Source organism: Anticarsia gemmatalis, chromosome 11, assembly GCF_050436995.1.
Source record: "Anticarsia gemmatalis isolate Benzon Research Colony breed Stoneville strain chromosome 11, ilAntGemm2 primary, whole genome shotgun sequence".
Lineage (NCBI taxonomy): Eukaryota > Metazoa > Arthropoda > Insecta > Lepidoptera > Erebidae > Anticarsia > Anticarsia gemmatalis.
The window spans coordinates 4,494,816-4,521,448 of record NC_134755.1 but is presented as its reverse complement, the minus strand read 5'-3'; the positions used below and the strand labels follow the sequence as shown (position 1 = coordinate 4,521,448).

General features: G+C 33.4%; 1 protein-coding gene across 1 annotated transcript in view; it reads left to right on the top strand.

Moving 5' to 3' along the window:
• Positions 1-1,517: 1,517 nt before the first annotated feature.
• Positions 1,518-26,633, top strand: part of LOC142976706 (suppressor of lurcher protein 1-like) — a 57,806-nt gene continuing 32,690 nt past the window's right edge. Inside the window, exons 1-2 of the mRNA XM_076120216.1 lie at positions 1,518-1,738; positions 10,894-10,933. Of these exons, the coding sequence (XP_075976331.1) occupies positions 10,901-10,933 (33 nt within the window). The 5' untranslated portion in view covers positions 1,518-1,738; positions 10,894-10,900. The remainder of the gene's footprint in view (positions 1,739-10,893; positions 10,934-26,633) is intronic.

The following is a 26,633-nucleotide window of genomic DNA, read 5'->3' as shown; positions in this document are numbered from 1 at the left end:
TTGCACCTGTATACTTTAAATACCTAAAAAGATAAATAATTTTGTAAATGATAATACGATAATTTACGGATTAGCACACAGCTCCGGACCCGAGTCAGAGAGTGCGTCTAAATGCCGTTTATTTATACAAAAATAGCCAGAGAGACCACAAATAAACAAAGCTGAATATAAATAATGACAAATTGCTTCCACAAACATAATTAGCCGACCAATTTTCCTCTATTGACTCTTGCGATTCCCGCAAATAAAAACAATGTTTTTTTATTCGCTAATCCATATAACAGAGAAGGAAAATAAACAAGAGTACAGTGTTAATAGGAATCCCCATGGAATCTTGTGAAAGTGTTGTGAGGATTTTCTCACCACTTATCTACTGCCCCTTAGTTGTGGTCGCAAAATAATAAAAAATATTTATTCCTTTAACTGTAAAGTGCCATATACATATATTTGAATCGAATCAAGTACATATACCAAGACGTCGCCATGTGTGCAAACTCTATTAACCGTATTGCGTTCTGTAGGAATATACATTTTTAATTACATTTTAAATGTCGATCTCTCGATACTCGATAGTATCGACTGTAAATAATCCTGCAGTTCTAACAAATACATTTTTTTTAATCACAGCAAAAAAATATAAAATACTTTGAACTTGAAACAATGCAAAGGTCAAAAAACAGCCTTGAATTTAAAAAGTTCTCAAACATAACTCTTTTTGACACCGCAATGGTTAAAAAGTCAAGGAAATTAATCCTTCTTTTATCTTTCCGCTCGCACAGGCGTGTTATTTTAAGAAATTAGTAATTCGTATTTTTTTAAAAAGATTGCGCCCCTTTTTCAGCTCCTAACCAAATTAATTTATTATTTACGGAGAAAAAATATTCATCTGATTTTCTTTACTCTATTTCATTATCATTTAAATCTTGTATAGGTACATAGGATATCGTTGTTTATGATTAACCCAAAAATATTATAGAGTGAATTGCTACTCTTCTCGAGCTTGACCGCAGGAATATTGCTTAACCCAGCTGACCAATCACTCAACACGACAGCCAATCCATCACAGGTCTTTCACCCCAATTTAATATTATATTTAATACACTCCGTATTTTCAAATTACTATAAGAAAAAGACCACCTGCACGAAGAAATCTCCCACTTATACGTTCTCGAGCTCAAGTAGTATAAAATACGATTAGAGAGCTCATATAATACCTAGGTTTTAGTCTGAGCTTAAGCCGCGAGAACAACGAGAAATTCTCACGACTAGCGCACAAAGCCTACAAAATGTACTCGTAAAGTTTCTTACTAACTCGCTACACCGCTATGTGCACAATAAACTTAGCATTTTTATCCAGAAAAAAATACGTTACACTTGACCCCAATAAGAATAATTTCATGACTAAATATTATTTTTTACTCTCCATATTCGCATATTCAGGGCTAAAATATGCTCACGTTAGTAACAAAATGTAAAATTTACGCCTAACGTCACCACTTTGCTTGGTAATGTAGCAGTATACGTACGTAGAGACTGCAGTCAGTGTAGCGTTAATGCTTTCGGGAGCGGACGTCTACGACGTAGCGCGTAGGCGCGCGTAGCTACGTAGATCGTTCTACGAAACAGTGACGGACATTTCAATTTAAATATTTATTACTATATATTTTCATTCGATACTTATGTGTTATTTAGAGGGTGTTGTGTTAACTGTCCGAGTTTTCCTCGAATGTCGATAAACGTAAGTATTTAATGAGTTTTCGCAAAGTTTTTATTAATCCAAGTTTAGTTAGTAAGAAAAGTTATTTCGTTATTCGATTTAGTGAGGCTTTGTTTATCTGTTTCTGAGGAAATTCCCTGTATATTATGTGCTTTATTTTATAAACAAAATTAGGTTTTAACGATGGGAGGATTTTACGGCGAAACTTCTTGCAGAATTTTAGCATGAACCAGTTAATTTTTAATAAGCTGCTGCAATTTTTAAAACATCCTCATCCTACTTAACTTTCACGATAATGAGAAAGTTTTTGCCAAAAACAAAGCCTTTTAATTGCTTGTTAATTTGCGATACGACTTTATATGATAGCGATTTTTTATTGCATGCACATTGTAACCACAAATTCCATAATATAGAAATAAAAATGAGAAATCTATGACATAAAATTCAATTAACACATTTTTTGTAATCATTAACAAATTCATTGCCCTTGTTAGTAAAATCAAGGAAGTAAGCAGTATTTTACGTTCCACAATATTAAAATACTTTGCAACATAAAAACCTCAACCTAGTGTCGACTGCCTCAATCTGGAGAGGTGAAATTTTCTTGCAGAAATGATATAGGGATTCCGCCTTATTGCTAAACCCTATTCCCAATACTTTTCTACTTGACATTGACGGTGAAGACGGGTGAAAATGCAAAAGCCCGTCCTGCATCCTTTTAACAAATGTTCAAAAAAAATTTTCGGCCCAAATTGCCTCATTTAGTTTGGTATTTAGCTGCACATTTGGAAAATCCAAATATACCGTTGAGTTTTGAGCCTTCAATCAATAAAATTAGAAACGTTTTGACCCTCGATTACTTGCTTAGAAATAAATGATTTTTCCACTCGTCGGTACAGCCTTCGCACTTCCACCGTACAACACTTACAGTAAATTAAATTAACGGTAAGTAACACGTTACAAGCAATCGATCTACCGTTCGAGAAGGTTACTTCACATACGTTTTAATTGAGACTCGTTGCTCGAAAGATCGGATAAACGAGTTTACGAGGTAACAGATTTTTAAAACATATATATCATATAAATACATTTTGACCATTAATAAGTCAATTATCAAGTGAAGTGCCAATAGCCTCGCCCTCTATTACATGGGACTAAGATGAAGAAATGTGAATGTATTTTTTAACACCTTCGGGTATAACAGGCGTGTTATTACGAATGTATGTATATGTAACACACACAATTGAATATAATTTATTGGAAATCTCAAACGCATACTTGCCTAGTTTAATAGACTCAAGGCAAAATCTATTTCGCAGTTCTGGAGGAGAGATGTGCTCGACAGTAGGACAGTGAAGAGTAATAATAAGATTCTACTTTGAATGGTCGTAATATTTAAGGTTCATAAGTCACTATTTCATCTGATGCAGTGCATAATGCATGTAATTTCATTTCAACTAGTTTGAAAAATAAGGTTCCTTTGCTTTTTATCCCAGGATTTTAAATATCACCTTGGTCAATTTTAGCTAGATTAGTCTAGCCGTGAAAGCATTATAGACTCTTATCGCATTTATTTTTTGGTATAGTATAGATTTTAAACGGTTACCATTAACCTTTTTCGCAATTTATTAATTAAAGCAGCTCTCCGCTTCATGTAGAACAAAGAAAACACTTAAACATTTTCAAAAGACTTTCTTTACTGTTTTCCGACTTTTCTATAACACGGAATAGAAGTCTTTTAAAAGTAGATTGTAGTGGAAGAAAGTTTTAACAACCAGTTGAAAGGAACTACGGATCTGAGTTAAAGATTAAGGTATTAGATTGGTAATTGAGACGATGCGAGATCGATTTCAATGTATTGATTTATCTTAGATAACTCCTTTAGGTGAGATGAATTTCACATGCTTATATACGAACAGAATGAAGTCCGTCGTTGTTGAATTGAATAGTTAAACCTATAATGCTTTGAAAATTATTGCTGTTATAAGGCTCTCTTTAATCCATGATTTTTTTGTAGCTTAGATGGTGATTACTTATAAAAGTATTCATATTCAGTAATTGTTGAGGACTTAAAAATCCATAAAACCTACCTAACTAGATAGTTTCGGTTTAGAATATCAATAAGTTTGAGTATTAATCATATATACATAGGTAAGTTGAGAGCAAATTACAGCATTAATACCTAACGGACACTACATTCACATTCGTGTACATATTTTGTTCTATACAACGTGTCCCAAAACTCAACGTCAAAACGAAAACCTGAGCTAGGCCGAGTTGTGTTGGCTCTCAAAAAGTAATTTTAAAAAATCTATCTCGTGTAGTTTAAAAATGACAACCATTTTTGTAAAATTGCCACCCTCTGATGAGTTTAGTCTACTGAGGCAACAAATGATTTCCTTTCTAGTTCTTTTTTTATGTGGAGTATTCTTAAGTAACGCTCCTACAAAATTCAATTCATTATTTGCACACTACTTCATTGGAATATCAGAAAATTTCCCTTTTAATGCGAACTATGCCGTGAAAATAATTTCATCACTCAACTTTGACAGTCTGTCCTGAAAAATTATTGTACTACGCTTTTTCGGCATGTACCTTCAAAAGTTGGCGCATTTAATGGGCTTTCGAAAATGGTATAACACTTACTAAGTTATATCATAGACGATGAGAAAATAAAAAAAATCTTAAGATAGTCGATATTTAACGTATTATTAGTTCGTCATAAAACTTTCCCAAAATTATTCTAATGTCATCTAGGCGTTCTGTGAGATGTAATTAAAGAGAAGTAATGTTTAATAATTGATGATTAAGAAAAGGTTCATTTAAATAATCATTAGATTTTTAATAATAATTGATCTTCATTTAAACAATCCCAAGAACAATAAATGTCACTAACACCATGACAGTAGCGTCACTATCCGTTGCACTCAACGCACAAAGGCCCATTTAAGAGGCTAAGTGCGGAAAAAGCCCAGGAAACCTAACCTATCCGTTGCACTCTTAAATTACTTCTGCCGCCCAAGAGGTCTCGGGTTCGAATCCCTGGTCGAACCAAAAAGTAATTTTAGAGATTTTCTGTTATAAAATTCTCAGAGATTGCCCGCAGGTAGGAAGTTGAGGTTATGGACTTCCGTGCCTCGGAGAGCACGTAAAGCCGTCGGTCCTGTGCCTGACCTCTCTCTGGTCGTGACGGTTTAGCCGTCCCACCAGACTATGAGAGTGTACCTGTGTATTGTGCACACACTTGGCCACTATAAACAAAAACCTGCACTGTTGGCTGGTTTCAATGAAACTGACCGCCGTATCTGAAATCTACCAGGACAACATCATCACAGAACGCTTAGGTGACATTAGAATAATTTTGAGAAAGTTTTATGACGAACTAATAATACGTTAAATATCGACTATCCTAAGATTTTTTTTATTTTCTCATCGCCTATGAAATAATTTAGTAAGTGTTATACCATTTTCGAAAGCCCATTAAATGCGCCAACTTTTGAAGGTACATGCCGAAAAAGCGTAGTACAATAATTTTTCAGGACAGACTGTCAAAGTTGAGTGATGAAATTATTTTCACGGCATAGTTCGCATTAAAAGGGAAATTTTCTGATATTCCAATGAAGTAGTGTGCAAATAATGAATTGAATTTTGTAGGAGCGTTACTTAAGAATACTCCACATAAAAAAAGAACTAGAAAGGAAGTCATTTGTTGCCTCAGTAGACTAAACTCATCAGAGGGTGGCAATTTTACAAAAATGGTTGTCATTTTTAAACTACACGAGATAGATTTTTTAAAATTACTTTTTGAGAGCCAACACAACTCGGCCTAGCTCAGGTTTTCGTTTTGACGTTGAGTTTTGGGACACGTTGTATAAGATAGCTAACATTCTTGCTATTCTACTATGTATGTGTTACATTTTGAGATATATCTAAAACATGCAATTACTCAATTCAGAGTAAAATACATAGTACCTACATCACAATCTAATCAAGGCACCGAATACGGCGTTCCATTTAATCACTATAAGGTCCTCGGCTAATCTTGTTCATGACTTTTTAACGCGGAACTTCTCAGTAGCATTAATTTAATACAGCTCAGTACATTGGCTATACAAATGTCAATGAATGGTGATTCGAAACTAATTGCGTTTGACTTTTGGAATAAAATCTCGAAGTGATATGATTAGCCTAATGGAACGGAGAAACGTCGGATCAAATTGAGATTATGGAAATATATTGTTTCTGATTTGATCAAATCTCTTGGAAGTGGTGTTATGTGCTTCTTTATTTCAATGTAGACTATATAGAGTGGGTGTTTTGTTTTCACTTAATAGCAATATAATTTCTGTCTTTCTTATTCTATGGTTAGTGGCCAACCCAAAGGCCTTTGACGTGGCTCATCGATTGTTATCTTAATTGACAAGACAGACTTTTTTGTTCGTTAATTTTATTATTTCTTTATTTAATTAAAATAAAAGCCAGCTGTAGTGTTGATTTCAAAATAGTTTTATTATTTAAATGGGGTTCTAAATAATGTAATTAAATAATGGCCCCACTGCTGAACGAAGGCCCTCTTCCTGGAATGAGATTAAAAATTTAAAAAAAACATGCGAATTGGGAACCTCCACCTTTTTTGAAGTCAGTTAATATTCTGTCAATAATAATTGACAAGTATTATGATATCATCTTACAACAGTTGTTGTCGCTACATCTACAGTATCTTCCCCACATTGCGGTTGTTACCGCTATGTGCGGGTTATCATAGTACGGGAATGGCATGTAGAATAGGCAAGTTAACAATGTGTTGATACAATAACATAATAACAGCAATGAGTAAAGGTTGTTTCACGGAATTGTATCGACGCGTTTGTTCGCTATAAAGTCAAATAAAAATCTATCTATCTGAACGGATTTTAATGCGGATTTTACCACTATATTGAACGATTCCAAGGGAATATCTAATGGTATGATTGTTACGTTTTTGTGCAAGTTACTTATTGACCTGGACAAGGGCAGGGCGGCCGCTAGTATACTATAGTATTCTAAAGGTAAAACATTGTCTGTCTACTGCGGTTGAAATAGCTAAACAAGTGAACTAATTTTGCCTGGAAATAAGGCAACTATTTTTTTCAAAGAACGTTAAGCTGATGAAATAGGGATTCAAACTTTGCCTGCGAGTGGAGTCGCGTGGATCAGCTAGTATCATTAACGTAATTATTATCAATCTGCTTCAGTAGGCTTATGGTATGTGGTATGTGGACCTTCAATTCTGACAAAGCACAGTTCTTAGTAACGGCTTCAAATTTGGTATGTCTAGTAAATAGTATCAGTGGTGTATTTCGTTTCTCAGTATAGATAGTTTAAGGTACGGTATTACATTATGATCCCTTTTAATAGAAAGGAAACATGTAACAACATCAACTTGATTTAAGTGTTCTTCAAAATAAACAAGCCTTTTGTTTCAATAGTCGGAACAAGTGATCATGCTGTTTTGGTAACGAAGCACTATCTGAAAGTGATAGCAAATGTGTGAACGAAATTGACAAAATTTTACTTATAATTATATGTATATGAAATAAGGAAATATATTTTTATCAATAGATGCAATATTAAAATATTGCAGGTTTTTTAAGAACTTGTAAATATGCTGCCATGTAAAATTATCCAGTCATAAAAGTAATGAACATACAATTATAATTATACAGAACGTTAAACAAAAATAATATTCATGATTAAAAAAATACATGATCGAAAAGGACAGATTCGATATCCTGTCAATCTTCATCAGTTAGGCCGCTGAAAGGACCTATCCATTTAGCAATTTTCTTCCCTATAATACGAATAAATGAAAATGTGAGTCGACGTGTTTCGGCCCTTTAACGTATTCTTGTGAATGTTATACCCGATTTAATAGGTTTTAAGAATATGGATTGAGTTGTAGAAGAAAGAAAAAAGAAATTGTCGCTGCGCGTACGAAAATCGTCTTTTTTGCATATTATACAGCAGACACAAAAAACTACTTTTGTTAGAAAATAACCAGATATTATTTTTTTATTCACGAATTTGAATATAAGCTCTTTAAGCATTTAATGAATGATTTAGCTGTTTTACAGTACGGTGCCTATCGAAATAACAATAAAAACTGTATCACGGTCGAAAATATTAACTATGAAATAGCATGTAGCGACTCCTGCAAGCGCGGGGACGAAATGTAAATTTTTATATTATTATTCAATGTTAAAGACTTTTCAAGAAGACCGACAACTTTAATCTTTCTATTAAAGAAAACACCTTTTCATCGAAATTACATATGATACACAGAATCACACTTCCTTCTCATAGGGGCAGTGGGCAAAAGCAATAAATTCAAATACTACATGACTTACCATGATAAATAAAATTATCATTGAAATTATTAATGTTCCTTCTAATCTTTTAATATAACACAATATTCAAAAATATGAATGCAAATGTCAAACCGAAACGTACATTTCATGCATTTCATTGAGTACAACATAAGTATACATAGGGACATGAGTCTGTACACCGACAGGATAAAGAGTACTCTAGGGAACCTTCACCATTCGTACTTATCAGCCATTTGTCTGATATTTAAAGTACAGGCTGATAATTCTTGTTCACTGTACTTATTTCTCGTTAATTTTGAGTTGGTTTTTTAAAATATGTAATACTTTAACTTGACAGACCTTTACAAAGGTAATCTTATAGACTAAAGTAATTAAAGATGTTGTATTACCATTTTACACAATATTATGGATTTTGCTACATACTGAGAAAATAAATTACTATATGCATGTGTGAAGTTTCTTTTTAATTTAAAACTAGAATTAACTTAACTTAGAATACGCAGTATTAATAAACTATAAAGTTCTACTAACTCAAAGAACCCCGTAAATAATACTCGCATTCGAATAAATAAATTCCGAATGAAAATATTTCCCGTTTGGAATTATGGAATCCACAAAAATTTCTCCATTTACGTAAATATGGCCGAGTCACGGTGAAATTAGGCGCACCCTGTAACGTTATTAATGACTTTCCGATATTGCCTTCACTCTGCCTCTGAATTTAATAACCTACCCCAAATTTTAGAAATCGGCGTCTTTTTATTATCAGCCTTGGACGCTGACTTAATTTCGGGATTGAATTCAGTTCTCGGAAGTCTATTTTTGTGGTTTTGATAGGTGTTTATTATGGAGATTTTTAAGAAAACCATTGATTCAGATGAAAATTATTTTAATTTTAGAACAAGACGTTTTGGCTCTAGAAAGTTTGACATTAAATTAATTGTAAACAAGTTTTAAAATTGATTATTGTTAAAATTGATGCCTTATTGTTATGTTTAAAGTAATTAATTTTCGTTTTCATTGCATCAAAAAATAGATTGTGTAGGTTCCATTGTATAGTTTTGTAATTTCTCATAATCCATAACAAAACATAATCTATGTATGTGGCTTTTTGGTGTTGTCTGTATGTCCGCTGTATACTAAGCTTGAAATAAACAAACAAATATATTTTAAAAGTTTTCTGTAATGTTATTTACTGATACAAAAGTTCATCCATTAAAAGAAATAATTAAAAGGTAGCCAGTATTGATGTAACTTTGTAGTGAAACGTACTTTACGGCTCTCAAGCCAGATTGAGTTGTTCCCTCGTTGCGGTCGAGGAATCTTTTGTTCCCCCTTTCCGAACCATCAAATACACCTTGTTGCGGCTTGGAAAGGACCCTTATGGGTTTCCATTAAGACCGTATGGTGTAAATGTTTCGGAGATACTTTGTTTATGTTCCATGTAACATCGGGCACATTAGGTGCAGGTTTTATTTATCGTTAAAGCACATTAGTGACCATAATTTAGAAAGTGTATTTGTTTTATTTTTATGCAAAATCATTTAGAAAAGTATTATTGTGGTAGAATACTTGATGAATCAAATTTTTTTAATCATTTTGGTTACCAAATGACGTTTTAAAATTTGTTTCACACGAAGTCGTTGCATTGAACTTTAAAAACTAAAATATAACTATAATAATATGATTATTATTTTCTAATAGAAAATAGTGAAAGCAAAGTTCACAATCACTTCAAATTAGTGTCATCTAATCTTAGTTTTCTATTGAGTAAATCACTAAAACTTTCTAAATGACGTATATTCATTGCGACGTAAATCTCCCACTGAAAGTGTTCGAAACAGCTCAATTTAAAACTAAATAGACCGTTAGCCAACAACTTAGAAACATCCATTAACTTTGAGATTAATATAAGACGTAAGACAGTGTCCGACCCCTATCCAAACTTACTACGTTGGTCAAAGGCCTTCGATTAATGAGACGCTTTAAAGCCTAAAGACGGGTTTACGAAACACAAACACTATGAAATATACATGCAACAAGTTTCTTGATAACATCGCACGTAATAAAAAACGATCTTTTCAACATTGTTGTGTATTCAATCAAATGTGAGATTGAATAAAACTGCAATGTTTAAATTCTAAATACACGAATATTTTTTTACAGCTATTTATACAAAGTCTACGATTCATTCAAAAGAATCTGTTGCAAATCGAGCGTGAAAATATGTGTTTTGAATATGATAGCAGTATTTTTCTAAGCTTTAGCATTTATTTTTTGATACAGAATATTTTTTGAGACAACATTTTTAGTAAAATCTACTAAGATTAATAAAATCTTAAACTCTACGTATTATATATGGACGCTGTATTTTATTGATGGAGACAATGTAAGACATTTATTAAAATTTAGACAGAACTGCTTTGATTAAATTATTTTATAATTAGATATAACAATACATAATATTGTTCAACAAACATTTCCTAGTGAGAAGAAACTTTACTGTCAAATCTCTCAGGACTTCATAAATCCAAAATATCCTTGAACATTCTTAACTTAATTTCCTAAGGTCATTTATTGAGAGCTAACTTTATGACGGATGTAAAGTTTCAGTGTCAAAGGTCGCTGAGAATTTATTGTTCAATGTTTTAGGACAGATTTAGATAATTGCTACAAACATCAAGGGTGTAGATTATTTACAATACTGTTCATTATTTGGTGATTTGAAAGATGTATCACCTATGGGATAAAATTAATTAACTATAATTTTAATACTATTTCTATTTATCTATTTCTATTTTGTTTCAGGAGCGGAATGCAACAGAATCCTAATTACAAAAATATGAAGGTAAGGTTTTGTTATTACCTAACTTTTTATTCGTATTGAATTTAATGATTCAACAAAACATAGCGCTTTCTATGTCTTAAAGACTATTATGCTGTTTATTTGTATGACTATTGACAAATATATGAAAGAAATAAGGAAACAAAGATGTTCCTTATAACCGTACAACTCTTACATTAAGACGTATGTTGTGTTGTCTAAACTTAACAAAATCTTAAAATCCGGAACTAAATCACTAAAGAGACATTCAGGGAGTACTTTCAACACATTTCTTCAGACCATGTGACTCAACATTACTTAAATGTACGGCAAAGTAGAGTGCTATGCCTTAACTTATTAAGAAGACACGGGTGTTATAATTACAACAGCCTTTTACATTAAATAATTAAATATACGAAAGACGCATAAATTTGAAACAAGACAAACGTAAATTTGTACTAATACCTATATTATTAAATTATCTTAATTAGACGCTTCGTGCTTCCAGGATGTTTAACTTTCACGCTTCGAAAATACTTCACGGAACTGCCAAAGAAAATATTGACTTATGTTCCTTAATTTTTGATACAAATAAATAAAGTGAAGAAATAATTAACAGAATCGTTTTTGGAAATTTTAGTGAGAAATCAATTTTGGTGGTTTTTTATAATTGATTAGAAAGCATAAGATCCGATTATATAATTTGCCATGTTATATTTTTATGTCCCAGATTTAACATGAGATTAATATGAGCTGCTACATAAGTATGTTTTTTTAGTATATTGTCATATAATAATAGTTTTGCACAATATAAGTTGTAAAATTAAATAGTGAGACCTTTCCAACGACGGGACAGTGTAGGTTATATAAAAAGAAATGTTAAGCTATTACTATCCCAATTTCCATTCCATAAAATACATACTTAAGTTCACAAAAGATCGTATTCTTCTTAAAGTTAAAAACAAAATATATCATTATAAAACACTCATTAAAATTTTAAACGAACCATAGCGCATGCTTTTACGCGAAGTAATGTAAGACTACCATAATTAACTATAGTGCACTCCAGAGTGCTTACTATTAAGTAGTTAGAACCACGTTGTTGCGATAAATAACCCTTAAACTTTGGTTTTAGCAACTTCGTAATGCCTTCGAAGTGATCGAGAATCACTTAAACAATCATGAGGAAGGATACAGTTTTTGTTTGAGGTTACGTACGTGGTGAATTTTGAATTAGTTACATGAGTGTTGTGAAGTAGTTGGAGTAGAGGGTACTTCATTAATCTATGTATTATTGAGAAGTGTTAAAGTGTGTTTTACTGTTTTTTGATCACTTTGGTATATACTTTAGCTTTCATGAAACTATTTCCGTGAATTTATAAAACTGAAATGACAAGCAGACAGGAAGACAGGCAAACAGACAGACAAATACACTTTTGCATTCGTAAATAATAGGGATAAATATGACAGTAAGATTAATACCTACCAAATTTTTCATCAATAAGATGAAGACTATTATCGCAAATAATATCAAGAAACTGTAGAATATCCGTAGACGTTCTATTGAACCATTGTTCATAAGATAGAGCAAGTTACGAGTCTCCAGTCCGATAAATGGGGACGCTTCCATCAAGTGTTTACTTTGAATTCTCATCAAAATTTGTTGAGTGACTTGTACAATGTTCCGGGTGTTTGATATCAACTTCTAAAGCCTCCTTACCTGTGCCTATCAAATTTTAGCGCTGAAGTTACGATTCGGAAACGTTTAGGCCAGTTTGAATTTTTGAATTGTTCTCTAACTTTCTGGTTGGATGGACAATTAGGAATGGTTGATATAAAGTTTCTTTTCGGTTGGATAAAAGCGTTAAAATTGGATTGTTATTGTAATTTCTGTTTAAAACGAGTCTTTATATTTGAGAGAGTGTGTTTGATTTATGTTGAGCCCAAAATAGTTCATCAACAACTTTCACATTGCCTGACTAGTATTGACTGTAACGTAATATTTCACGAGAATTACCGCATAATTCTGTGTTGAAGGTAAATAGTGCAGGATTGCGTTTTATACCGAATTTCTGTACGATATTAGTTTGTCTATGATTGAAATGTAGTTGATTTTGCAGATGTTATGGGAGTTGAGGCTATTTTTGGTCTTGGTGTTGTATTAAATTTACTAAAGCTATTTATAACAGATTTTCTTGGTAATTTCTCCTCTAAATTTCTTCTTCGTGAGAAATATTCGACTTGTACTAAGTAAATGTTAAGTTTCAGTTTATAGACATTTAGGACATCACACTAAAGTACATGGCGAACGAAACGTCTGAACATTTTTTTAATACTTTGTTAGTCCCCATGATAAGTGCTCTAAAAAGAAGTACATCTTCTACGGACAATTAATACACATAATTAAGTTTTTGTCACTAACCATACTCATATAAAAACGTGTTTATATACGCGTAAGTATGACTCAACCGATTTGGAAAAAAATATGGAATGATAGATAAAATTTCGAAAAAGAATATAAAGTAGTCATTTTTACAAACAGGGCGAAGCTTGCAGAGCAATAATGTAAAAAAAAAACTTACGTAATCAGAAGTATTATAGGTAAATTAGGAATAAAAATATACAAACCTCAGAAAGTAATTTCCTGTTTCATTGTAAAACTAAAAAGAACTAGCTCTTTAAACCTACTAAGCGATTGCAAAATCCCACGCCGGATTATCAACACGACAGATATTTACTTTTAACGGATTACTCTACATTTTTTGCGTTTTTACGCTCGCGATATGAACGGTGAAAAGTCAACTTGTCAGATTAAAAAAGTGAAATAATAATCCACGATGTATAAACCTCGGTTTAATTTACGACGCGTAACATATTTTATTCGAGAAAATCTTTGGGTAAAATGTAAATTTACATACTTGCTTTCAAATTATCTTTGAGGACGGGTGTATCGAAATACCAGTTAATACGATCTCTAGATCACTTCATTCGTAAGATATACTTTTCCATTATTTTATATTTATCCGCACGTTTGTTATACACGTCAGTATAATAAATGTAGAGGTGTGTGTGAAGTGTACCCGTCCACGTTTCTCAGTTTAATAGTTTCATATAGCGAACAAGTTTCTTGTCATATAATTTGAACATAAAATTTCGTTCTAAGAATGCAGAAAAATCTTTTGAAAGTAAACTATTACAAATAATTAAACAAAATAAAAAGCTAAAACTACTTTCAGAAACCTGTGAATCTTACCAAATAGCATTGATCAGCAATCATAAGCAATGCGGTGCGCGCGGTGGTGCAATTCTCTATCACTATCGACTACCGATAGCCGGTTAGCTATAGTGATATGTTGTACGAAAATCTGATCAGCGCCCCCAACGGGCGCCTTGGCAACTAGATTTGCAGCACATTTTACCTATCAAACGTTCGATACTCGATAGTACTGACCATAAAGAATCGCGCTACTGATAGCTAGACGGGTCAAATCTTCTACTCATTTCCTTTTACACAGTCAAGATCAGTGACACAAAGAAGTGAGCTAATTTACATAGACTGAATAGGGTTGGGTCTTGGGATAGATTGAGGCCTATATTTAGAAGTGTATTCTGTACAGTACAAACAATAGTGAAAAGCGAGTTGTAGGACAATAGACTCGCTTTCCATTACGTGATGTATGTACGGCTAATTTTCTTCTATGCTTTTTCTGCTCGAGTATATAATCTTCAGTCAATGTTTTCCAAGTCTTTGTTTACCTATTCTTTATAAATGATGACTAGGATCAATGTGTAATTAGTTTTTTAACCACATAAATTCTTAGATATACTCTTGCTTATAAAATTATATCAAAACGTGTAAGCGTCTGAAAGTTGGTTTAAATGTGCAAGGTTTGTTCAGTAAGGACGAGAGTGTCTCTGCTCTGAGGTATTTCTGGCTGAAATGCGGCTTTTTAATTGGTTTATCTAAATTTTAATTGGTTTGTCTTCTTAATGCGTGAACAATAATTAATAATCATATCGCATACACTAATGGCCTATTTGTATCAAAACTGTAAATACCCATTCCCGCGGCCTCTCAGGAAACGGTGGTCGGCTTAATACATTGCTTGATTTATGAGTCATGCTCAACTCATGCCGAACTTCTAACTTAATACACCCACTAAATATTTCAGACCGTTTTACATAAACTAACCACAAATGTCTACCAATGTACTTACTAACATCTTTAGTATCTAGAAGCAACCGAACTTAGGGTATTTATTCACTCCAACTTTACTTGCGAGAACTTTTAAAGTACTCAACTACTGTTCGCTTCGTGTAACAAAGGTAGTTGGGCTGAGTCGAGTCTAACAAATGGGCATTGGACGGAATTAAATGGTGGGGAAACTGATGGTCCCTGATCTTTTGTTATGCTAATATTTGCCCTCCGGAGATGACAAATTGTGATGCATTCAAAAACCCTACGGGCGTAGGACGACGAACCGTGACGGATGTAGTTGGCCTCGAATAAAAACTTCCTATCTTAGAAATATAGCCCTTTGGGAGTCGTGAGGGTGTTTTTCTTTTTTAGCTGTGTTTAAGGTTTTTGTGTTGATGCAAAACATGTGTGGTGTGCCAGTAGCAATAGGGTAGTTGACTACCAGTCAAATCATCTCTTTATGAAATGTCAAAATCGATTTTAGTATAGAACTACAGTAACGTCACGATATAGTATTTTAGTTGGGATCAAATGAGTGCCGATTATAATGTTTCAGTTTGTAATTAATTTAAACTTTATTAAGAAATAAAAATTACATACTACCTTACATATTACTTATCTTGGATAAACCTTTAAGTACGTTTCGTACGTAAGTACAAAATTAATAATTTTCTGTTAACTCATTCAACTACCTAATTGTGTATTGTGTAGGAGTCCTAGATCCTGACCAATGTCATTCAGTGATGTCACACTTGGTTAGATTGAAGTAGGGATTACGGGTGGAAATTCACCGTTATATTGAACGTAAATAGGGTACGCGGAAGGTAATACAGTATTGTGTATGCGTGGGTGTGCCGTGATTACAGTGTACAGATTAAATTTGTTACGAAAATAGATTAAATAATGGATTGAGGGCCAGTTTCAAGACTGATAAGAAACGGATAACCTATATAAATGTATGTACACCAAATTTCCAATAAAAAGTGAAGTGTTAAAGATAGCGACATTCCGTTTTTTACGAATCACTGACTCCTCAAAGAAGTAATAAAACATGTTTCTTTAACATATTATTATGCATGTAATTACTTGTTAATTAGAACTTAAAGATAACCTCGCGAGGTCAGTATTGTCAATTGACTGATATAAGTCAGAATTATTTAATAGTCAATTGACGAGTTCAGGTTTAAAACAATAAAATATATTAACATCGTAACATTATGTATATTATCATAATAAATCAAAAGACAGATTATTTTGTTTCTTAGCAATTTAAGCAACTCGTAAGTCCTTTTTTATGCGAAGTGATTCAGTATCATTCACAGTTACTAAAAACTTAACATAACACGAGGTCGGCTACTATGTAAGAGTAGATTGACGCCACAAAGAAAATTTATTAGCTAATAATATTTTGCAACTACAACTACTTATAATATTTTGCAGGATATATTTAAGACCTTCGGCAATTTACACTTAAATTATTCTAGTCAATTTGCTCTATAAATGTCACAAAAAGACAAATCCAGCTTCTTATGCTTTGATACTTGCAATATTAGATTGCACTCCTTTGATATAAACATAGGTAAGCGTATATTCCATAACACAATTCCATTTACATATCGGCTTGGAAACCCGTACAGGGTTTTGTGGTATGAACTATTCACATAGCCGCGCGTTTTACAACTACGTGATAGTATTGGAAGCCGTGCAAAACCGCACTTGGATTAGGTAACACCCTACCTTAGATGTCCTGTATAAAAAGTTCTGCGTTTAACTGCAATACTAATAATTAAAAGGTAGGTAAGTAGTAGGTAGAAGTAATCAAAAGGTACGACCCCTTTTTTACAAAAACTCAATGACGTTAAATGAGCGTTTGACATTTGGAAGAACTAGAAAAATAGTTCTTGCGGAAAACACTAGAGGCCTTGTTAAATTGTATGTTTTTTAATAATTTTAAAAAATAAGAATTTTTTGATAGGGAACCGATCGATAGGCAATCGTAAAAGTTTACACCCTGCTTGTTAATGCATCTAAAATTAAACAGTAACCTACGATGGCAACTCTTTAAAAAGTTCAGTACAGATCAAAATTGCCCGTTAATCCATTAAAATACAGAAATATAACTCAACACCTCGATTTAATTATAGCTCAAATCAAAGATTAACCTTTACTCAATTAAACTAAGCTTTAAATTGCTGTTCTACAGAGGTTTCATTAAAAGGATAATATAGAATCTGAATTTTCATTAACTGGCTATAAAAGCTTGTCTTGATAATCCTCTATTTGTCTCTTAGTTCCCGAAACTAATGGATTTTCATTCTCCGAACATTTTATGAGTGAAGGCCTACAAAGGAAGTTATCTTCAAAGTGATCATTGCTATTGACAATGTTTCTATTTCTAGCTTTCGCTCGCAATTTCACTCGTTTTGAAAGGTTTTACCGGGTTCACTGGTGAAATAAAAAGTACTAGTGAAATATAAGCATATTTTAGAATGAAAAAAATAAATAAACACCGTCATTTGTTTCAAATATCTTTACCTATTCTGTAAACCTAAAATAATTGTTGTTAATTTTAACGGTTTTTTAGTTGCTACGAGTCAAATTAAGAAAATAATTAAGCAACCAATTTCACATATAGCCGTAGTTGAAGTAGACGTTACTAATTTACGTTACAAACTAATTCAATCTTGTAACACAGAAACATTTATAGAATAAAACATTTATTTAAAGAAAGTAAAATGATTACCTTTGTACACTATCTACACGTTTTCGTAAATACAAATCCCTATATCCAAATCTATGTGACGATCTGAAATATTCTACAAAATGAACTTTCTACATTTTGGTACAGTACGTGGCCGCGTGGGCGAGTCTTCTGAACTTTGTCGTCGGCTTTTATAAAGTCATAGGGGCGCCAAATGTACACTGAATCCTGTTTGTGGTCCCACAAGAATAATACATGCGGGTTAGTACCATACTGCCAACTTAGCTCGCCTAAGTGCAAGCCATATCTGTGCTTGTATTTTCTTGTTCAATTTCTTCTAACTTTGTAGGAAAGAGGAAAGAATTTGTCTTCAAGTTTTATATATCGTATGAGATTATTATTTGATTCAATTGCAAAAAGGTTATTTGTAATACTTTTCACTTTACTATTTATTTGTACGTATCTGTTTCTCAATAACACATAAAATAAATTTAAAGCGGGCTCTAGCGGGCTTCGCCGGAACAATTTTTGCAGTACATTATAACTGTCAAACTCTCGACATTCGATGATACTGACTGCAGTGAATCAAACTAATATGGACCGTGTACCAAGGTATGGTACCATGATACTGTCTCGAGTATTTGACGTTAATTAAAACTATTTGACGTCAATAAGTTCTTTAAACCTGCACTATCTATAGGTCTGATATAGGTATATCTATAGGTGCTAATCGCGGGACAGCCATTTAAAGTAAGAGAATGCTACTGCACTAAATCTACGCCGTATATGACTTTTCATGCAACACAAACAAAGTATTGTTAGCTAGTAACAATAAAAGTTCACGAGGTAGCGATCAGGTGTGTTGAGAGTAAAACTATCGTTTCAAGCCATTTGCTTAACGGTTTTTCAAAAGTATTGGTTGTTGAGTCACTACACTCACTACTGACAATGTACGTAGTTCAAAAACTAAAGGGATTATGGTTTTATATGGCTCTTTCACGTTTGTTTGTGTGAAAGCAATTATTCAACTGCAATATATTCTTCTAGTTATTCTTATCATTGTTGATGTTGATATTTGATGCTTTTAGGCAAAGCTGTCGTTTTGTCAAAATTAAATGTAAAAACCGTAAAGGTCACATAATATTTTTATGTTTTCATTATGTGTTATTAATGTTTGCTTGATAATAATAACAAATAAAGCGATAAGCGTCTGTAGTTAAGTAATCCACTTAATGTTTCCAAAATTCAATAAACGAAAAATCTTATGTGTGTAAGTGACATCCACTCACATATATCTTTCAGAATGTTCGACCTTTCGCAACGCATCATTTTCTGAGTAACATTTCTCAGTATCTTGTAGTGTCCGTGAGTAGGAGTGCCTAAATTCTCTTAAGTCCTACTGAGACGTGTCAGTGTTAATAAAAAAGGAATATGTGAAGGCGGCCTGAATCAAGACGCAGGGAGAGAACGCAACTCGACACCAAAATAATCCTCTTATCCTAATATGAGATGGAAACCTTTTTATATGAGTAGACACATAACGTACTAGCTTTTGCGAGTGACTTCGGCCGGATCACGTAGAAAATACGATGTTTCGTACAATAAGTATTCTTCTAACATAATTTCCGCTTTAAGGGATTAATTTTTGGGAATACAAAAGTACAATGACCACATATAAGTCAACATACATTTTTGTTTTATTGTTCACATATAATTGCGCTAGTGTCTGTATCATAATTAGGAAACTAACTGAGATGCGGACGTTCCAGAAACGGACTGCCGCTTTGTAGCATAAGACATGAGCTAGAACAACGTTGGCATTACATCGAGCTTAAGAAAGATATTTAAAGAGAGATACACGCAAAAGAATCTATGGACAATACTTTAATCGAATTTGACGCTTCACGAATGCAATGTTAATTCGGCATTTTAACCAAAAGCTAAACAAAACCGACGGACTTTTTTCAGTATATAGAAATGTTGTGAGTATGAGTGCAATGTGCTTCGTATGTCACGAGAGAATGTATGTATTTTCTGAGGCATTTTAAGCCAGGCCTTAGGTTGGTTTTCTTCGCTATGTTTTTAGTAACGACGTTCTTGAGTGATTGCTTTTTGTTTTGCTGTTCACCTTTTTGGATGTCGCCATGTTATATGGTATGATGATTTATTAGGTACTGTATTTTGCGACTAAGTATAGTTTGAGTGTGTCATGTCAGGTTTTTTAAGATAAGTATTATTAAAATTTGATGATCTTATCATTTATACACTTGCTTTTTAGATGCACGAGTTGTGATTAATAATTTCATGCTAGTGATAAAGGTACCAGAGTTCCATAGACCTAAAATGCTTGACATTATGAGTCGTTTCCAAATGATTACTTATTTTAGAAACAACAACGTGTTTTGAAACAAAATGTAACATGAAATATACTCACAAAGTGAATTCTAAATGACAATAATGAAAGAACACGTTGCACCAAATGAGCAAAGGAACAAGTTTCTTTCAGTGAAAATGCCGAGCATTTCTGAAACTAATATTCTTCAAACAGAAAACTCTCAATTACCTTCACTTTGCTAGACTAGTTATTGAAGTTTCCTTGCCAGATAACCGTAAGGTTGCCTTTCCAACGGGGATGTGCGAGGATGCGTACCAAGGAATGTGTTGATTAAAAACCACTAGAATCAATTACGTTCATAGCTTCTCGGTGCAGTTCTAGCAGAAACAGTTTGGCAGAGTTAGGTTCTATTAGCTCATCATTTTATTAGCGCAGCATTTATTCAATGCATGGTTAGTGATCAACGTAGTGTCAATATTGTTCAGCCGTCCGAAAACCTTCGAATGTCTGAAGTCGTTAAAAATCATCCTTATTGACAAGAACTGAGACCGACTTTCTCGTGCCCTCGGAACCACGAAAACGTTCAGCTAAAATAACCCTATTCAACCATTATTCACCCATCTTATGGTAGTACGCGTTAAAGTTGTCTAGCCTAATTAATGGTCGGCAAATGTGCGTCAAGTTGCGATCGTAATCAAGCGATCGGGAAATGTGTAAGGGAGTACATTTGCCTACATTTCTGAGCTTGGTAACACATCCTCGTGCCGTATATTTCTCGCACACCGTTCACCACTAGCACATTTCTTGATGGAAACACTACCACAGTTTTACAGCTCTTATAGTGCATCCTCGCGCCACCCAGCTAACTCATACATCTCCGGTAAGCCTTAGACAACCAGCCTTAAACAATCTCAATTGGTTAAGAAAATGTTCCATTAATAGTACTCCCAATTAACAGTAAATTGTCAACATTGATCTGATTCGGTCTACCGTTTATAATAGACCTCTTGATCTATCAAATTGGCAATTATGCTTACACAATTGATGGAACCCTTTGAAATATCTTTTTGTAATTGGGAATGCCCAATATTGGTATTGTTACGTTTATATTGAAATATATTTTGCAATAACGTTGAGCAGGTATCTATTTGGAAAATTAAAACCTTTTTTTACTAATGATGTTTACCTTGTAACAAAAGTGCGAGTGCAGTAGGAATGGGACCAGCTGTAGAAATAATGCTTGGCAAAAACAATTGGCAAAAGTGTACAGTAGCGTGATTCTGTACAGTCGGTACTGTCGAGTATCGAAATTTTGACAAAATATTTCCTACGACACCCGTCAGAGGCGCTGATCAGATTTTCATACAAAATTTCTCGATGACAGGTCGGTTGTCGGTAGTCAATAGTAGTAGAGAATCAAGCTACAGTACCTCGATTGTCTATCACTATCGACTACCTACAACCGGCTAGCTATCGAAATTATGACATTTAGAATGTACTACCAAAAATGTTTCCTACGACACCCGTCAGAGGCGCTGATGAGATTTTCATACAAAATTTCTCGATGACAGTTCGGTTGTCGGTAGTCGATAGTAGTAGAGAATCGAGGCACAGTATCCGTAAAATTGCAAGAGAGATTTTCAAGTAAACTAGTAAGAAGACCTTTATCTATCAACTAGCCGATCCGTGCAACTTCGCTTGCGTCACATAAAAGAGCCATGCTTTTTCCCGTTCTTGTAACATTTTTCACTGGTGCTCTGCTCCTATTGGTTGTAGCGTGATGATATATAGCCTATAGCCTGCTTCGATAAATGGGCTATCTAACACTGAAAGAAATTTTCAAATCGGACCTGTAGTTACTGAGATTAGCGCGTTCAAACAAACAAACAATCAAACAAACAAACTCTTCAGCTTTATAATATTAGTATAGATTTATAGGACAAACTACAAAAATATCCAACAAATTTAGTCACTGACATTCTGACAAATACACACACCCAAAAGCTCTTATTCATAAATGTTTGCAATCTAGTATGCATTTCAATAAATAAAGCCAGTCAAACAATGCCCCATTCATTGGTATGGACATTTCAGCCAACCATTTGTTCGTTATAAACAGTGTATTATTCAATACTAATTTAGCGCCACTGATTTGTTAGTGTGTTATAATTTGACATGGTATAGTGAATGTTGTACGATTCGAGCATTGGGAATATAATTTACTGTTGAAATGATGTAATGTTTAAGCAATATATGCATAGGATAATTATTATTCAAAGAATTAGTAATTGGTCGTTATTGATATTTCTTATAGAGAAAGTTTAAATAGCCTTGTATAGAAAACCGATGTTTAAAGAAGTTTTAAAAGCTATACGTTTGCAACAAAAAAAAGAAATTAAAATGTTAGCCATGTTGCTACAAAGTCTAAGATGTGTACTTGTAAAGTGAAAAGTTCAGACTATAGTTTAACAAAATGTAACAATGAGTGAATTTTCAATAGAGCAGCTATTGCTGCGCGTTACTACTTGTTAAGAAATACGAGAAACATTTTGTTACTACAGACGTTATACAATCACTGAACATAAAAAGGAGCACCTTCTAGTAAAATCTCAGAGAAAATAAAAACGAAATCCCGCACATAAACACGAATTCTATACAGTAATAAACACGACACAAAACTTTCACCCGCAAACTTCTTTAAGTCCCTAAACCGGAGAAAATCAAGGAATCCACACGCGTTTCCTTGCCTTTCGTATTCATGTCATATTGAAGACGCGACAATGTGTTAGTTAGACCCTCCGACCTGCAAGGGATCCCATACCGCGGTCGTCCCTTATCTAATAAGAATGAAAAATTGTTCCCGACCATGATTGAGAGGTGAAGTTTTTTTTTTATTTACGATAGATTCCTTCCTTGTATCGTGTAGAATGACGTATTAGGATCCCGATTTGGTATTGTGGGTAGCCTGATATTGATTGCGCGGTCGGTCAAGATCGCTTATTTTCGGAAATGGGGAGGTTATTGCAGTGTCCATGAGTTATACGCTCCCACCCGCTGTTTTGCTCTAGTGGTATAAAGATGATAAGTTACATATTATCTTGTTAAAGTGTTTCATATTTTATGAAGAAAGGCACTAATAAAAGGCCAATTACATGAAGCGTAATGTATATATACATTACGCTTCATACAGTATCATCTTTGTGTTTACTTTAAGCACATTGTTGGCACGAAGTAGTGGGGACATAATCAGAAGTCCATGTAGAGACATTCATGCCAAAATATAGATTAAAAATATATATAAAATGTAAAAGAAATTGCGATTTCTGGCTGAACTTTAAATAGCTAATAATAGAGCTTATTTCTAATTTTATATCTTATTTACAGAAATATATTATTAGAACATTTTGTTCCTAATCATTTTCCAGCTAAAAACAACAATAAGTATAAAAATACCAACCAAACGTATTCCGAAAACTGGTCAACAACATTACGTAGCTATTTTCCATCGAAGAGCGATACAAATGGTCTAATTGCCATCGGAATTGCTTCAAGCAAATTACAGCAACGGCACGTTGAATTTAAATGTGCTTAGCCGTGATGTATAGCCTAAGCTTCAACAACGGACCAAACAAATGTCTGAGTAAATTAGGCCTGATTTACACTTACTATGTAGACACGTTTCACCAAGGGGATAATTCTTAATTTCCGTTCATACATATTACATTATGTTTGCAGGATATCTACATTATTCACTTCTAGTTAGAAGTGTAGATATAGTTAGGAATGGCGTTCTGTGTAATTCTCTGCAGTCGCTATCGACCGTTTGACATTTAAAATGTACTGCCAAAGTAGTTTCAACGGAACCCACTAGAGGCGCTGATAAAATTTTGCTGCAGTAGAGAATCGAGCTACCGTAACGCTGGTTTTGATACTTTCTTAATAACTTTTTAGAGTGTTGCGTGATGCAAAGAAAGGTATTTTCATACTGTAGGAAGAGTAGATTCAAGTTTAGCTTCTAACTGATACCGTCATAGCCTGAATACTTGTGTTATAATTGTAGAAAACATCAACTTTAAAATATATGAATGTTAATGACCATGTTTAAATGATCAACGAATATTATGTTTGCTTTTCGACAATATCACGGGGAAATGAATTTCTATGGAAATGAGCACGTTCTACGTAGATATTTAAATAAACACGTGTAGCAAGCTTAATAATAATAAATGATTATACTGAGCAGCGTAATTATTGGAGACTTTAAAAAGGATACGATGAACTGAGAAAACGTGTTAAAAACAGCTAAAATAAAAAGAACTGAAGACGAATTTTAATCACCTCTCTGCTCCTTGTATAATGAAATTTCCAGATAAAACACCTTAACGCTCATAAAAAAATATATAACAGGTAAATTAAACTTCTATTTCTTCGTAATTTCGTGGAATATATGAAGGAAAAGCCATGTACAGACTTTACGTTGATTTGTAAGCGGTAAGCTGTGTAATCTAATATTTACAGTAGAAACCACGGGCGGTCTGTAATTATGACGAACAAGGTAACGTTATTTGCAAAACGTGACGTCGGTGTAACATAAATGTATTTATTCGTATGGAAATTCGGGGAGTAATGGTCTGATGTTTTTTATTTTTTGTTGGAAAACGATTGTACGGGTGATGTTTCGTTCCTACCGCGCTTAATTGATACTTCTTTTATATTTGTTTGTATACAAGCTTCTGTTTGCGACTTTGTCCATAAGAAATCGCGAAATAAAAAGTATGATGATATATTTCGGTAGTATAATTCTAGTTAATTGGTTGGAATAATGAATAATTAGTAGATAATAAAATATTGGTACTGCATTACTATCATTAAAATAAAAAACAAATAGTCTAGATTTTAAGAATGTATTTTTGGTCTCGCAGTATTTAAAACTATTCTTAACGAATTGAATTCCTCATGGCTATGCCTCAGATTTACTGCAGTTAGTTAGTCGCGCGGAAAGCCGTTATGCAGATCCATGCTTAGTATTCAAGTCTCTCTGTTCCACCCATCGATCATATTCCGTCGTTCTTAAAAGATGGATTGGTGTCTAGGTTTAAGTCACAATCAAACTACTATTCCATAATAAAAGAATTTATCTTAAATATACCTAACTATATTTTGTCCTTTAGTTCAAAACTTACTTAAACTCTTAATTGTTACATTTTTAATTAAGTTAACAAAAACTATTTAAAAAATTAGGTGGATACCAGTATTTTTAACAGTGTCCAGAAGTACACAATACGGGTTAAGGTTATATATAATACGATATAATGTATTACGATATATTGCATTATACCGTTAGGCAAAAGCCTCTACCATGACTTACCACTGGCTAAATATTAGTTAACTATAATATTGATATTATATAGTATCCTGTGTACTTGAATATTAAGCAAGTTCTTGAACATACTAGAGATAACGATAGTCTATTAAGCCAGTCAATCGCGGGTAAGATGATAATTCGTCTCCTAGATCTGTTAAGTGATTTTAGATGTAATAACTAAGTTAACACTTAGCTTCGACATCTATGACATATCGTATATGACAAGTTTGTCACAGTTTTCCAAGCATAATAAAGACGTTATTATTTTATCGTATGGTTAATGGTCACTCAAAGTTGCCAAAAAAGTCACCCAAACGGCCTTGAACATCGTTGAGCCATTGTCATCTTTAAAAAAACCGGGAAGTACTTTTTACTTATCCTCATAAATACGGAGATGCCGAGTTCAAATACCACAAATCGGGCACCCATCTATAGAACGCCCGCGACAATAGTTGCTTAACCCACAGATCAACTGTGAAACAATAAGCGCAACTGGCTAGAGGCGTAAAACGCGTTATAAAGAAAAAGTTAGAGGTATATTATGCTTTGGTATACTGAGAACAATGTTCAAAACCACTTTAGACTACCGTTTTCTTATTCTCGTTGCATTAGGGAAGTGAAAAAAGCGTATTTTTTCACCGTAATTTTCGGCCACAGATTCAATCAAGCAAATTTATTGTCGTCCTCTTTTACTGGGAAGAAAATGTAAATTTTTGAATAGAGCTTTCATTTTGCCACGGGCCATTTCATCTTTTTACTTTTCTTTAATGTCAGAAAAGTAATGTAAACTGAGAATTTGTTACGAGACTTAAGATATGGACCGCATTGAGGACTATTATTACGCAGGATACAAACTAAACCAACGACAAATAGTGTAAAAACTATCATATAAGAACATGGTTTTTGTTTTCATTTAGTCTCAGTTTCTTGGTAACAGATAGCTTATCAGACGGAATGTTGACAGTTATCTTCATAGATTTGTTGTCACTTTAGCACATACTCTGACGCCTATTGTCAACTGTAAAACAAGCAGTTAGCACTTATTGCAATATTGTCAGAAAAGAGAAGAACGAAGGCCAACTTACGTAAGATCTACAGCCATCCATTGAGGTATATTTTCTGGAC